The sequence below is a fragment of the Ylistrum balloti genome, unplaced genomic scaffold (assembly GCF_031769215.1).
Source record: "Ylistrum balloti isolate Yb309-2 unplaced genomic scaffold, AGI_CSIRO_Ybal_v1 Utg370034, whole genome shotgun sequence".
In the NCBI taxonomy this organism is placed as follows: Eukaryota; Metazoa; Mollusca; class Bivalvia; order Pectinida; family Pectinidae; genus Ylistrum; species Ylistrum balloti.
Window position 1 is genome coordinate 78544 of NW_026782095.1, and position 16462 is coordinate 95005.

Here is a 16462-nt window from a genome sequence, read left to right on the forward strand (position 1 = left end):
TATTACTTATAAGAATTTTTTACGGGTCTTCAATCCTACCGACCTACAAAAATAATGATAACACCTGCATGATTTATTGAGTTCGAAACAGTGTTAGAACCCCAAATCCTATATAACATGTTCACATATAATTACTGATATTCATTACGTCTTATATAAAAGCTCATATAAGAATCACCCAAATCAGCCAAAAGGATAGGCCGACCTGCCAATGGGGATCTTTTTAGATCGGTGCTTTGGTAAGTCGTCTTTGGCGTTCTAACTTAAAGTTACTGATTCAAACTGATACGTAACTCAACAGAACAATATACAACGGTCCCAGTCAGCCCCAGTCGTGCTGAACGCCATCTCAGCTGTTTGATACTGTTGAATAGATGGGCATCGAAATGAGGAACAAATAAAGGCCGAAGGATGTGATCACGGTATTTCTGTCCATTTGAAATTTCACCAAGAACATGCAAGCGAGACTTACAGCTTGGAGAAACCGTTCCCAATCTGTAACTCTGCCACCACCATCATTCTTTAAGTCTGTTGGCAGTTGTAAATGGGATTTTCCTGCCTACATAGAAATCTATCTTCTCCATCTGTAGTCTAAATGTCTGCCAGGCCTGGGTCGCTCGTCAACATACCCGATTAGGTCCTAACACTACGTATGACATCTACTGAGAAGTAGTTTGTTAAGCCTGTGAATTCCGTATGAGACCTATTGAGAAGAAGATTGCTATGCCTGTGAATTCCGTATGACACCTATTGAGAAGTGGGTTGCTATGCCTGTAAATGTCGTTTGACACGTATTCAGAAGTAGGTTGTTATGCCTGTGCATCCTATATGACAATTATTGAGAATCTGATTGTTATGCCTGTGAATTCTATATGACATATATTTGAAAGTAAATTGTTATGTCTGTGAATTCCGTTTGACACATGTTGAGAAGTAGATTAATATGTCTGTGAATTCTATATGACATCAATAGAGAAACAGATTGCTATTCCTGTGAATTCCATATGACATCTATTGAGAAGTAGTTTGATATGCCTGTGCATTCCGTATGGCAATTAATGGTTATGTCTGTGAATTCCGTACGTCACATATTGAGAAGTAGATGCTTGCACCAATGAATTCTGATTGACACCTGTTAAGAAATCAATGGTTATGCATGTGGATTCTATAAGACATCTATTGAGAAGTGGGTTATTATACCTGTGAATTTCGTATGACACGTATTGATGATATTGCAATATTCCTACTTCTAAAAACTACAGAGAACGTTCTACATTTCCGTTGTAATATTGTAATATTCCTACTGCTACAAACTACAGATAACTTTCTATATCTCCGAAGCAATATTGCAATATTACCACTTCTACAAACAACAGAGAACTTTTCAACATCTCCATTGTAATATTGTAATATTCCCACTTCTACAAACTATGAGAACATTCTACATCTCCTTTACAAACTGATTTGCTTGTTTCATGAGCATGACTTTTTCCACAGCTTTGTGACATATACCACTTTCAACATGGAATTCCGAGATATTTATAGTCACCATCGTTATGCTATTGCTATTCCAAGTTGATGTCCATTACCGAATTAAATATGAAGGAAGGTATTACGTATGTCAGCTAGCCGCCATATTGGAATTTTTGATGGCCAGCCAGTGGCGTAGCGAGGCCTTCATTCAATTGCATGCTTGGGGGTGCAGGGGCGGCAGCTGAAGGTATTTTGATTACAGCATTGTAATCATTCGAAATTATTAAAAAGACCAGCATATATAAAGATTATAAAGATTTTAATCTCACTTTTCACATTTGTCAAAAACAACTTTACGATACAAAAGATGAGATAAAGAAATATACAACACAATACCAATCTAAAACGTAGATTTAAGGGAAGATTGTACCATGAAACATCAAAAAGTTACGAAAAATTTTAAAGTGGTTATCTACCACAAAAAGACATCATTCTGATCCTCCGGTATTGGTTTAAACGAATTGCAACTTTCGAGACTTTGCTGCCGCGAAGTCATCAATGACAGTATCTATGTCAACCTGAGTGTCCCGATGGGTATGGAGGACAGCAAGAGCAGACAGCCGTTCTGTCGTCATTGTTGTCCGGAGGTAGGTCTTAATTCGTCTCATCGAGCTGAAAGATCGTTCGGCTGATGCAGTCGATGTCGGCATTGAGAGAAGTACACTAAAGATATTTCTAATGTTTGGGTATAGATCTCGACTTGTCCGATCCAGGATTTCGCAGAGACCTCTTGGTCGGTCCTTTAGTGGAATGGCTACCCATCTGGTTCTCCATCGCCGAACTTCCGTCAGGTAAGACGCCTTGTCGGACAGGTCTACTTCAAAGGCATCAAACACTGCGTTGACAATATCGTCAGTGAGTTGCTGAAGATTACGTGGGAAGAGCGTCTCTGCTTTGAATCTACCCTCGCTATCCAATAGCCGTGTCTCCAGCTCTGTGATCAAATGGTCAAGAAAAACCAAGAACAGGCTAACTTTCCAATATTGCCTTGGGTCGGGTATCTGGTAGTTTGCACGTTGCTGCTGTCGTCCAGTTTGTCTCGGGACGCAAGGTTGAATACCGTATTCTGCGGCTACGCCGACAGCCTGGTCAAACAGCTCATTCCAAACATCATCATCCGCTCGTTCATTTCTGAGCATACTTATTACAGTCCTGCATTCAGTGGCGGCTTCCATAAGGTCGCAGTCTACTGACTGTAGATGGTTGGAAAGCGCAACAGTGCCGCTGAGGATGTGTTCAGTAACGACCAGCCCAATGATAAACTCGAACCTCAAAATTGCTGCCAATCTTCCACCCGCTTTGTCATCTCCGTCGTTCTTCAACGCCTCCAAACTACTAACGATGACACTGAATGAAGCCTTGAACGTGTGTAAGGCATCAGCACGACTAGACCATCTCGTTTCGCACAGTGTTCTCAGTTTGGTCCTAGACTCCATTTGATCTTTGGCGTTTTGGTCACCGAGGAGCTCATTTTTGAAGTACTGCAAGCGCTTTGCTGAATAATCGAAAGCAAAAGCGATATCCTGCACCGTTCCCATGATGGTCCGTACACAGGCTTGGGAAGAGGAATGAACAAGGGCAAGATTTAACTGGTGCGACTTGCAATGCACATAGGTGGCATGCGGAGCTGTTTGTCTTATAATTGCCTGTACACCGCGAAATTTTCCAGACATGTTCGATGCCCCATCATACCCCTGAGCCCTTAATTTTGCAATGTCCAGGCCAAAGTTCCGAAGAGCTTGTATGATTTCAGGAGCCAAGTCCTCCCCCTTAATGCTCTTAACATGTATGAAACACAAAAAGTCTTCTTTAACACATATTTCACCGTTTTCTGTCGTATCAAGGTAACGCACACAGACAGACAATTGCTCTTTGGTAGATTTGTCTGTACATTCGTCTGCAAGAACGGCGATGTACGGTGACTCCTTAATTCGAAGTGTAATTGCTTTGGTGACATGAGACGCCAGTATTTCAATTAATTCGTTCTGGATATCTGGAGATGTGTACTTTAACTGCGCGTTAGGGTTGGAGATGTGATCTTGGACCACAAGATCATCTGCACACAGAACATTCAAAATTGCCCAAAAATTGCTCTTTTCTTCAGTGTGCCCCCTGATTGCAATGTTTTGCCGACCACACAGCAGCAACACCTCGATTATCTTTTTCAATATGTGTCTGTTTTTGTTGACATCTGCTTTGTGAGAAGAGTCGAGTTTTGATACAATTGAGTCATCCTTTCCAGTCATAATATCAATAAAATGATCCGCCGAAATCTGACAGCCATGGTGAGGTGAGTTCTCTGCTTCATGACGCTTGACGTAAGTGGAAAGGTTGATCCAGTCATCTACTGGAGATCTGAATGGCCTCTCCTTTCCAGACTTATCTCCAAATATGAAGCAGTGCACGCAATAAACTGAATCCTTGGAGACGGAATAGCGCATCCATGGATGTTCTTTCAACCAGGTGTAGTTGAATCTTCTCTCGCGGCCATGTACTTTTCTGAAATAGAAAGACACTGGTATGTAAGTACATGTAAACACAAAAGTACCGAGCATAAGTCAAAAGGGACATTCCGAATACGACATCATCAATATGAAATCACATTCACTAAGAATTAGCTTATATTCTCATTAATACCTAGTATGTGATAAATAGAATCTTACACTAGTGACTATGTAGCATGCAATATGAAACTTATCAAACTAGTTGATTAACTCGATATGCTCACAAATCTTTATGCAAGTGGCATGTAGAATTATTGAGCGATTTTCATGTACAAATACATGATGTAACAACGTAAAATCATCTATTTGAAAAACGCTTTTAAAATTGCATATATAGTACGGAAGTAGCATGTATTATATCATGAACCATATATGTTTCATCAGACGGGTTCTATATACGTTAACTCACTTTTCTGCTGAATTTTAGTTTCAACTCGTACGTAAAGCCCTTTTCAAAATCCTTAAAGCCCTTTTCAAAATCCTTACAGCCCTTTTCAAAATCCATATAGTTTAGATATGTTTTTCCTGAATTTAAAATCTAAATTCACCCTTTCTATTTATCTATTGAAATCATATTTTTAAAAAGCTACACAAAAAGAGCATTGATTTTTTTATCGATAAGCGTCCATAAGTATGAGGAAACTGTATTGTTACAATACATGTAGTTTAGACACATATTTTGTTGTACTTTATGATCCTTAATGAATGCAAAAGCTCATAAAATCATCGTTACCTTTTATTATGCATAGGGTAGTGGAAAAAGAGCTAACAATACCCTTGAATAACAGAAACAATATGTCTTAGGGTAATGGTAACGAAACTGTCAATGAACTGGGATTGCCGGTGACCAGACGGCTTAATCGCTTAAACTGACGGTCTAGTGTTCAGAAGATCCTGAGTTCAATGCTGCATATTTTTGTTCTCTTAATTCCAAGAAGTATTCTTATATGACCCAAATTGTTCATAAGACGAAAAAGAAACAAGTTGGCATATTTAACAAATGGCGAATGCTGTTAAATTGATTATTTGAAACAAAATGTAGAAAACAGCCGTATATTACATTTCAACCACAAACATACCGATATGAGGCACAGAACACTAATACAAACACGCATAAGATTATGTGTTTTTAGTGTAACGTGTGTATGCGCATTTTGCCTCCTATCTGTAATATCTCTAATATAGATGTTATAGTATAGACACTTGTAACACAATTCTATTAGTTGACGATTTATTTCTTTGTGATGATATTAGATATATCTAGGCCATTATTTACAGTAATTGTGAAATACTATAGGAATGGGGAAAGACCGGGCTCGAACCCGGAACCTTCTGAACTCTAAAACTCTCATTTGCGAATAACCAATACCTTTGTGGAAAGGGAAAACCGAGCCACTGATCCCAGGACTCTAACAAAACTTTCTTCTTTATTTGATCTGTTAACTGTTCGCAAGCTAGGTCAACACAACATGGTCCTTCTTTTAGTTCTTGCTGAAGTTTGACTGGGTCTGATTTGTCATCGGGAAGCGATTCGGCTATATTTGACGAAGACTCTTCAACATCAGACTTTGGAACCTTTTTGAAAAAATCTTCTATCTTTTTCGACATGATCTCGAAAATGTAAGCGCTTGTTAACTTGGTTACGGAAGTGTGTCTGGTATTATAAAAGTAAACTTGAAACCTGGAAAGTTTCCGGAATATATCGTCGCAACGGTATATAAAACAAATCGCGAGAAAAGAATCATGCACATTATGGAAATAGATTAATAAACAAGAAAAAGAAAACATGTTTTCTCGAATTTTATTCTTGCATGCTTGAGCATGCAAGCATGCACGGACGCTACGCCACTGCCAGCACTTTGTTTTGAAAAAGTGACTTACAGAGACTATTCATACAAAATTTCATGCTTGTATCACCAACTGAACGATTATGCCAAAAAACCATCTTTAGCTACTCCACTAGTTGAAGATTTGAACGTCACACTGCCATCGACCTTAGCGTACACAGGATTATAGCACAGCCGGAAAAGTTGGTCGATTCCTCACCATCTCGTACACTATGTACGTCAATGCTAGTACGCTTTACACAGATAATTTGTCTGATGAAGGTGACCGTGAAGTCAACGAAAAGTCACACTCTAATCTTCTACTGGGTGTGTTATAAGAACTTTTATTCTCTTGATATTATCAGGCTGCAGAAAATGTTCCGAAATAGGATGTTATCGATGATGCAAAAGAAACGTATCGTGATCACTTGGTCTTTTTTCTTCACACTTTCTCAAGTGCCTCCACGTCAACATTTCACCTTTTGCCATCAATGACAGATATTGAGCAAGTGGTCTGTTTTCTTTGATGTTGTGAGAGTGGGGCCTCAATATATGAGTCGGTTAGGGCGTTGATCTTCTTAGCAGAAGGTGAACCCAACTCGTGGCAGTTTTTTCAGGAAGCTGCGAAACGGACAGATCTACTGACAGGGTCGTGTCTTTGTACAATAAGCTTAATCCTAATTGCTATGAATAGTTTGAGGCGGGCATCCCGTATGTTGATCAGTTTTCTCCACTATAAGGAGAATCCGCTTCGGTATTTTCTATAATCACAAACCATGTTTATATTACTGTTATTTGCATTTTACCAGTGATTTACAGATGTATAGGAGTTTGTAAATTTGATAAAATCATCACTGCAGTAATGAGGGTCGAGGATGCACGTCAAGATGTGTTATTCCGAGGAATGTTCGTGATTAAAAACTTCATCTCTTGTATTGACGTTCCGAAGGATCATTCGAGTGGAAAACAATTATCTTAGATAAATTTTAATGCAAAACACAGGGTTTCAAAAAATGCAAGTTGATGAAAAGTATGGGGAAGTTCTGTGGTCGCTACAGTGATCTCATTGAGAAATATTCTATTTCTTTGTATGAAGCTGGACGTGTTTGATGCATGTAAGTTTGCCTGTTGGTTCCATTAACATGACATTATGTACTTGGACTAATGTCGATTTCAAATGGAAACAATTTTAGCTCAAAAAAACAAAAAACAACAACAAAAGCCACGACTGCTCAAACATGCTAGAAATACCTTATCAATCCCAAGGTAATGGTGATGGTGTGTTGGTGTCTATGGGGAAGGGAGGTGAGGGTGGGATACATTTTTATTTTAATAATTGTCAAAAATTGTTCTCGATAGCTGTGAACTGTATAGAATGTAATTGTTGTTTTTGTCTCTCTTTTCTTCCTCAACGCCCCGTTTCTGTGGTCATTATGTCGTGTGAGGCAATTAAAGGAGATTAGTCATATATACGATTTACTATTATACGAGGCAAAAAGTATATATATTTGTGTATTCGAATTTTGTACCATGATACATATAAACTTGTGAGAGGTGCATGCAATAGTGTGCAGTTATTTAAATACATATCCTTTTGTATTGGAGTAGTGCGAATTATGATATTCTTCCGGCACACCTCGTGCATTCTCCTTGTACTTTTTCGGGAGTCTCTGTGTAAATCGTTGTTCTGTTTATATTTAGCTCTAGTTTCTTTAATATGAGTTTGGATTGTGATTATGTATTAATAGCTTGTTTGTTTGTTTGTCAATACATGATGTAGGATTAATGAACTGTCAGCGGAAGGGTCAAAGTAAAAAAATTCTATAAAATTTGTCTCGAGGAATCTAGATCTTAAGATTCTATAGAATTTCGATAAACGAAAATGGATTTTTTATCATGTAAAACACCAAACACAGAGTACAAAAATCCAAGATAGATGTTCTCTTTTTTGTGTCTGTTAATGGTTTCTTTTAATATTTTGTACTGACAACTGCACTGTTCCCGTCGTGTTCTATCGATCGTTGTGTTGTTGATGTATCGATCATATTTAATATTGTATATAGTCTGACAAAGTGATGATACCGACAGCTGTTGACACCCACTTCCTTTAAATAAAGACCTATACAGGTTTTCAAGGAACACATGCTGTTAGTTTTATTAAGTTCATCTATCTTATTTATTCTATTGTGAACATTTCATTACATACACAGCAAACTTTATTTTTAAGCTTATATCGGCATGTTGCTGTACATGATACAACAAAACAAATGTGTGAAAACAAGTGAGAGAAGTATAAGATTTATGAACTAACAATGGCTATGCATGAAAATAAGCAGAAAAAATGTCAAAATGGACTGACCGAACAATACAACATATGCTTGTTTCCCGCCACAAAAAGGAAGGTTTATACAATTGATTAATCAACCAGATGGTATATGTTATCAAAAGGAAAACTAAAACAAGTGGTTAATCAACCAGATGGTATATGACTAGGCTCTCCTCCAAATGTAGCTAAAATTATTTTATCATTGCACTTTGTTTCTTCCTTACCTGGACGATAGTGCAGTAGCAGATCTAGTAAGAATATTTCATGTCTTCTCGTTCGATTTAAATTTTGTTATTATCGATGTGTATATTATACAATATTGTTTATGTTAGTTTTATATTAGTCAATGGAATGATGATATCCAGGTAATTAACCCTGTATTATTGATTGTCAAATAGGTATGGTATTAAAAAGACCACGTTGGCTATAATGTATATTAATATCTAGGATACAGTATCGCGATGTGCCTGTTTTTCAATAATGGGTTTATTGACTTTTCTGTAGCACAAATATAAACGTTTTTTATATATATAAAACTACGAAACAAGTAAGAAGTCGAAAATAATTACCATGGCACTGATCCTGGTGAATTATCATCAAAACAGACTAAAGTTGCAACCATGCGATTTCATAAATACATGTATAGACATGATTGTGAGTTTCCATCACCATGTTGTACCATGTTGTCACATATCTAATGTATCCGATGTTAATTTATAAGCGGCGATACCATGATGCTTGGCGGATACATATAGTCGTTTTTTTCCCGGTCTTTTAAGCATATGATGCGCCAGGTAATACGCAATTCTGCAATATTTATAAACCTGGAATATCACGGGTTGATTAGTGCAGGGAAGAGTTGAAGAAGTCGTTTGTTAAGTGTATCACTTCCATTTGATTGAATAATGCACTTTTTTTCTGCACACTATCATACATTATACCAAGCGTATGAAACCAACGTTTGTCTTTTGGGCGGGGTAACCACGTGTAGTATGTACATGATTATGTACTTAATTACATTCAATATCACGATGTGAAACTAACTCTACCATTACTAATACAATTGATATGATTACACATTACTTTTCATGTTAACAAGTTGATGTTTTATAAATGCCAGAAAGACAGCACACTTCACTGCAGACACAACGTGAGTTTACATCAACAATAAAATAACACATTAAAATACATGAAGTACTGACTTAATGTCACCGATCTAATGCGATAGCGTATAAATGTGTCATTTTCTCTACAGTATATGTGCTGGCTTTAATATATTAAAGAAATGTATGTCCCAATGTTACACATACATCAACATTATATACAAAGTTTAGAATAAGATTTGCTCTTAATCATGAGCAAAAGTTCCAAATGTGACTGCTCGTGATCACAGATGCATTCTGTCAACAAATACCAGACACCACTATGTAGGTAATTTGTAGGAAACTTGCAGTTAGCATCACTTGGTAATGGTTATCTCTTACTTCGGGAGGGGGGAGCAATTACAACATGTATCCCCTTTGACATTTGATAATATGCTACCCTTGCTGTACAGTTTCATGATCAGGAGTCGTGAACAATAGATTATTGATATGATTTCTAACTTAATTACCTGGTCAGGTAGTCTAATACATTATTGATATGATTTCTAGCTTAATTACCTGGTCAGGTAGTCTAATACATTATTGATATGATTTCTAGCTTAATTACCTGGTCAGGTAGTCTAATACATTATTTATATGATTTCTAGCTTAATTACCTGGTCAGGTAGTCTAATACATTATTGATATGATTTCTAGCTTAATTACCTGGTCAGGTAGTCTAATACATTATTGATATGATTTCTAGCTTAATTACCTGGTCAGGTAGTCTAATACATTATTGATATGATTTCTAGCTTAATTACCTGGTCAGGTAGTCTAATAGATTTTCGTTTGCACAGTGATGAGTACATTCTTTTCATTAATTCGATTCACTGGTTCATGGGAAATTTGACCTGCGTACTTAAGCTTGTACATTTTCAATAGTTAGCTTGTTTCTTTTGTTCATATTTTATACTAGTTCAATCGACTGTCAGTTTCTATTGTCATGTCGGTATTTGCTTTTTTTTTTTTTTTTTTTTTACATCTTAATTTTTAAGAATATGATTTACCAATAGACACATGTATGTTTGTAAACTCGATACATCCGCTAATCTGTGTGCAGTAAGCTGAATGAAAAATGTTTATGTTAAAATTAATGTGTTTCTATTCAAACATGTGTCATAGGAAAGAAATGCTTTTGTACGAATGAGTTGACCGGAATGACAGCACTCATGCATGAGGAAACATTTATCGATGCTTATCTTTTCATGTTTTCGAGGCAATGTTTAAAAAAAAGTAATATGGTTTACACAAGAAGGAAATATGATTGCATTTGAAATATATCTGTTACTACAACGAAACCAACCAGGACATCTTTCCACCATATAATAAGCTATATGATAAGCCTAATGATCTCAGTTTCCCAATTGTAATTTTTCAATTGCAATCTCATAACACAGGATTTCAAGAAATGCAGGTTGATGAACATTATGGGGAAGTTATACAGTCGTCATAGGAATCTCACTGAAAAATGCGATATGGATCTGGACGTGTTTGATCCTTTGTGTGCCTGGTGGTTCCGTTGTTGTACTTATTCTCACTTTGATTTGCATAACAGAAGACTTTTCCGGAAAGTCTGGTCTTATTCTCAGGATGCTCCTGTTCTTTTGTTTTTATTGTGCCCTGAATTCATTTAACTTGAATTTAGATTGATTTTGTTCACATGTTGATATTTTCTTGTTTTCGTTTTTTTTTTTTTTTTTTTTTTATTATTTTTTGTTTTTTTACATCTGTATGAAATGTCCTTTCACTTCGGAGAATTGATTTTTTTCATAGTTTTATATGACAGAATGAAGACTTGCACAACGAAATTGATTTTAGACAACTTTAGAAGAATATGTATGTCTGCATAAACTAAATCTTGAAATCCACCCTAACAGATAGAGTTTCTGTGTTGGTGTAATGAAATGTAAGTATGCATTATAGGTATTTTGTAATTGACAACATTATCACTATTTGAAATTGAAATAACCTTTATTTATACATTACAGTCAATTATTTGGACAAAAATATTGTGCATTGCAATCAATAATCGTTATATGTTTATTACTCCTTGAATCATGCGTATAGCAAAAGTTCAATGTCATACTTCATCTTCTACGGACATGTTGTAATAACCAAGTCCTGAACAACAACGTCAGGTGTATATATTTCAAAAGGAATGTATTGTATAGATGGTTTTTGCCAAGGGAATCTATTTGTCACTATTGTTGAGGATAGGTCAAACATTGCTATGGCCAAAATCGTTATTTCTATCATTATAAACGAATGTTTATATCAATGTTAAAATCGGACAGTCGATATTGCTTCGCTTTAATTTGTTGCTTTCTTAAGTCAATTATGTTCGATTTTACTTCAATGTATTCATCGTTGATAGCTATTTACAGCTGTGTTTGGGTCGTTGCACGTGTGATCGAGTAAACCTTTGTTCGGATCACCATATGGCGGTCGTTGATTTGTGAATGTAGAAAGGCATGCTTGGTTGTTAAACTGCCATGTCGTAAACAGTCAAGGCCTACACTGTCATATTTGGTGATCAAATATGCTTATATCATAAACTTTATTAGAAGAAAATCTCGATAACAATTTTCTCATTGGAAAGTTTTTTAGACGTTAATAAAGAGAAAGAATATTGAGATTTCATTCATTAAAGATGAAAAAATCCTTTCTTTACATATTTTTGCCGGAGTATTTGGATATAGAAAGATTCTTTTCCCTCAACAAATCTAATTATAATCAAGGATTATTAATTATTATTAGTATTATTAATTTATTCCAATAACCACGTTTTCCCATAAGTATGAAAAACGTAGAAACATAGAGTTTTAAATTTGAACGTGACTGAACAGAAATATCTAAACTATCAACATATTCAGAACAAAGACGCCAGTATCGATATATAAGTCGTCAGTTACATGGTAGTTTTCCCCATTATCAATTTTAAATCAATATATAGTAACAATATCCCTACGTGTTTGTATTTTGCATAAACTTGCTATGTAGACTTTCGAGAATTCGTGTCCGGAAAAATATTCTTTCAAATGGCACCCTGCAAATCCCGCGATCAAGTTACTATTTTGATAACAGTATCATTGAATCAATTTTTAAATGTTATCAGCGAGCTGAAAGCAGGTTAGCGATAAACTGGAAGTATTTTATTTGCAATGAGTTACTTTGTTTTGTATGATAATATAGGCATTATAATAAGAAATCTTTTTACGACATCAGATATTATATGCCTCACATTTTGATACCCTGTTTTTTTTTAGAGAAATACAATTTATCATATGCTTCCACGATAATCTTACATATTATCAAGTATCCAATTTATATGTATATATATATCTATATTTATGTATATATATATCTATAATTATGTATGTATATCTATAGATGTCGGTGATATCTTCAGACACGTCTATTTAGTCCTTTCCTGCCAGTCTTTGGCCATCGGGAAAACAGTGACATTTCTCCTGTGTAGGACAATGGGATTTCTATGGCACCACAGAGAACGAGAACCTAGGATAAAAAGCAAAAACATAACTATAATATCATAATATTTGTGTTCTGTTAACAACTCGATTGAAAGTGTATCGGGCTGAGATACATTTTATGTGAGATAAATCCGTTATGTTCAAGCAAAACGCATTTTTGTAGCAATATCTGTCACTCTCTCATCTATGTGTAAAACATTTTTTGTTGAGTGGTTATTTACCTCCTGTTTGACTAAAATATATAAATGTTTTCGCCTGCTTCGATCTAACATGAAACCTCACCTAACGACCACCTATAAATTACGACCACCCCGCTATTACGGGCACTTTTTTAGTACCGTTTTTTTCACTATATATCTTTGTATTGGTCGCTTCAGTTTTACGACCACCCCGCTTTCCATATTAAGACCACTTCTAACAGTCCCAAAGACCACTAATTAACGGTAATTGACCTCACAATTACAACCAAGTTCTGACCAGTGATTAAAGTTTACCTGGTGGGCAGTGAACCACGAGCATGTGTGTCGTTCTTAACCATTGTTTTCGTCATGGGTTACCGACTCTGTTGTTTGTTAATTATATATTGATAGATCGGTAGGTATATTGTTAAACACCTTAGAAACCCTGCTTACCCAAAGGTGAATTATGTAATCTTTTCGGCCGATATTCCTTTGCTCGCACGCGCACACGTTGTCGAGGGTGTTAAACATGTTTTCACTGTCACAAAACTCAGATGAGCAATGACAACACCACATAAACGAAACAAGCTATCGCTAAAAAAGGACTTATGGAAGAGGAAGCTGTCCAGATCTGCAGCTCTTCGCAACAGTGTACACTGGACTATTTTATAAGTAAAACGACAAATTTGTTGTACTGAGTGATACGCTGACAGAGTTAATGTGTATGCGAATATATGTGAAAAATGAAGCGTTGAAAGACTTTATAGTGACTTCATTAATGTTGTTACAAATGTGTTTTACTGTGTAATACATTGACTGAGTTAATGTGTTTGTAAATTTATGTGAAAAATTATCGTTAAATTCCTATTGAACTTACAATTGATTGTTTGTTTCCTTTTATTCAGTATTTACAACAGTAAAGATTCATGTATATTATGATGTAATCTAAGGAATATGTACATATATATATTCTTTCGTCAATTCACCAATTTTATCTTTTTTACATGCATTTCATAAAATTCAACATTTTATATACAGTTTAGTTATTATTGTTGAATAATATACATGTACATTACTTAATGATATATATAGACTTTATTTTAAACAGAATTACCGGTCTTTGCGGTCAATCTGATCTACTTCACTATTAAGACCACCTCGCTATTACCTAGGTTACGAGTAGTAGCACATTTGTTACCTAGGTTACGAGTAGTAGAACAATTGTTACCTAGGTTACGAGTAGTAAAACATTTGTTACCTAGGTTACGAGTAGTAGAACAATTGTTACCTAGGTTAAGAGTAGTAGAACATTTGTTACCTAGGTTACGAGTGGTAGAACAATGGTTACCTAGGTTACGAGTAGTAGAACATTTGTTACCGAAGGAACGAGTGGAGGAATATTTACATTTGAAATATGTAACATTATAATTGTTACATGTGTTTCTAAAGATTGAAGATATTATTAGTAGCAGAACACGCACTCTCTGAATGACCAGAAGGAAACATTTTCTGTCAGAGTGAAATGGTAATGAAACACTTGATTTATTCATTCTACCATCAAAATTAAATTCACATTCAATTACATGTTCATAATAATTATCTGAAAAACAATGTGTTTGTGTATTTCGTATGTGATATGTTTAAAAAAAAAGATACATTCAACTACTGTGTTATTACAATGAGATTATGAAATTTTGTTTTGAAAAATACATGATTAGGGTGTATTGCATGGAAATTTGTAGGTGAAGATGTCGAAAGAGAAAGAAAGAAAAAAAGAGAAAAGTGCGAAGATTGAATACCTGTTTATGAAGTATTAGCGGTATCAGTTGATTGGTGTTCTTGCACTGGTGGCGCTTTAAGAGGAGATGGTTTCGGCTGAGAAGTATTGACTTTTTTGTTGATCGACGAGTCAGCAGCAGATAAATATCCAAAACCGTAGTGTTGCTTGCCGTACCAGTCATATTTGTGGTTACCATTGACGTGCTTTCGCGTATTACCAAAAGGCCGATGTTGTACATTCCACGGTGCTCTGGGGTTGCCACTAGGGATATGCCATTGGGGGAGGTGTGAAGTTCCTGGGAATAAATTGGGACTTTGCGAGTTATTTAACTTTGGAAAGTCTGGTGTAGGTAAAAGATACCGATGTCCTCTTTGGATATTTGAGCATTGTGAGTTGAATTTATTTGGATTTGAGTCAAACATTACTGTCTCCTCTTGCATATGTTGATCCCTGAAGATTTGATCGACTGATTTCAGAAATGAATCATCACTTCGTAGATCTCTGTTCCGTGTAGGATGGGAAATATGACTGCTTTCCGCCAAAGGACGCGATAGATGATCCAGGTTTTCTTGTGGGTCACCGTCTGACCGAATTTCAGACAATCGGCGGATTTTTTTCAAAAATTCTCGCTCAAGTTGCTGTCGAGTTACTTTTTCCAGTTGCTTTAGGATGTCAATGGTTCGTGGCACTGCTGACTGGTATGTTTGATCCATATCCGCAAGCCGAAAGTCCTCGTCATCTTCTTCATTCGACCTTCTCTTTGGATACGGAGGTGGAGACCGCCGTCTTGCATAATCGCGACATCTGTCACCCCTTCGTCTGTCCCGGTCCCCTCTCCGATCGTCATAGTGACAGTCCCCTCTCCGATCGTCATAGTGACAGTCCCCTCTCCGATCGTCATAGTGAGAGTCTCCTCTCCGAAAGTCATATTCCCGGTTCCCTCTCCGACTGTCATAGTTTCGGTCGTTTTTATGTTTCTCAGAAAGGTTGTTATCAATACCGTTTGTGGAAAGTTCAACTTTGATGTTGGAACCAAACACGTGTTTTCCATTCATTTCTACAGAAGCATTCATTGCATGTTCAGGCTCATAGAAGTCAATGAAAGCAAACCCTTTTGAACCAGGATTCCGAGCGACCCAGACTTTCTTAATTTTTCCAAATTTTTCAAATGTTCTGTGAAGTCGATCATTTCCGACGTCGTCCACAAGACCACCAACATATAATTTGGTTTTCGACATTCCTAGATGTGCTTGGCGATGGCTGAAGGTCGAAAGAAGAAGGTTATTCATGAAACATGCGTGATATAGTGGTAACCAAGGAGTTCTTTATGATTCCATTCAATTTTGTTCGAAAGGTTCTGACTATCTATCAACGATTTTATTTTCTGTCTGTCGTTGTCGGCGGCCGAGAGAGAGAATTCCTCTTGGCATTAAAACGTAAAAAAAATAGCGACCCTTGCATATGTTAGCCTGTGTGAAATCTCACTCATGACCGCGACAAAGATTAAGAAATGATAAAAAATAAATAAATAAAATCGCGCATAGATAGTAAAAATCTTTCTGACTACCATTAAGTGTATTTATGTGTAGACAGAATAGAACTGTTTAAATGGTTTTAAATGGATGGAAATTATGTGTCAACATTCATTGTTAATACATTTATCTAAAACCACTAATTT

At 36.2% G+C, this 16462-nt stretch overlaps 2 protein-coding genes across 2 annotated transcripts; both read right to left on the reverse strand.

Annotated features, from left to right (window-relative positions):
* Nucleotides 1-1985: 1985 nt before the first annotated feature.
* On the reverse strand, nucleotides 1986-5645 carry LOC132548910 (zinc finger MYM-type protein 1-like). Its single transcript, XM_060212811.1, has 2 exons — nucleotides 5407-5645; nucleotides 1986-4032 (listed from the first exon to the last, which is right to left on the reverse strand). Exons 1-2 carry the CDS (start codon nucleotides 5643-5645, stop codon nucleotides 1986-1988), a joined length of 2286 nt encoding a protein of 761 aa, XP_060068794.1.
* A 9162-nt stretch (nucleotides 5646-14807) lies between these two features.
* Nucleotides 14808-16022, reverse strand: LOC132548908 (uncharacterized). Its single transcript, XM_060212807.1, has 2 exons — nucleotides 15665-16022; nucleotides 14808-15616 (listed from the first exon to the last, which is right to left on the reverse strand). Exons 1-2 carry the CDS (start codon nucleotides 16020-16022, stop codon nucleotides 14808-14810), a joined length of 1167 nt encoding a protein of 388 aa, XP_060068790.1.
* Between the last annotated feature and the right edge of the window lie 440 nt (nucleotides 16023-16462).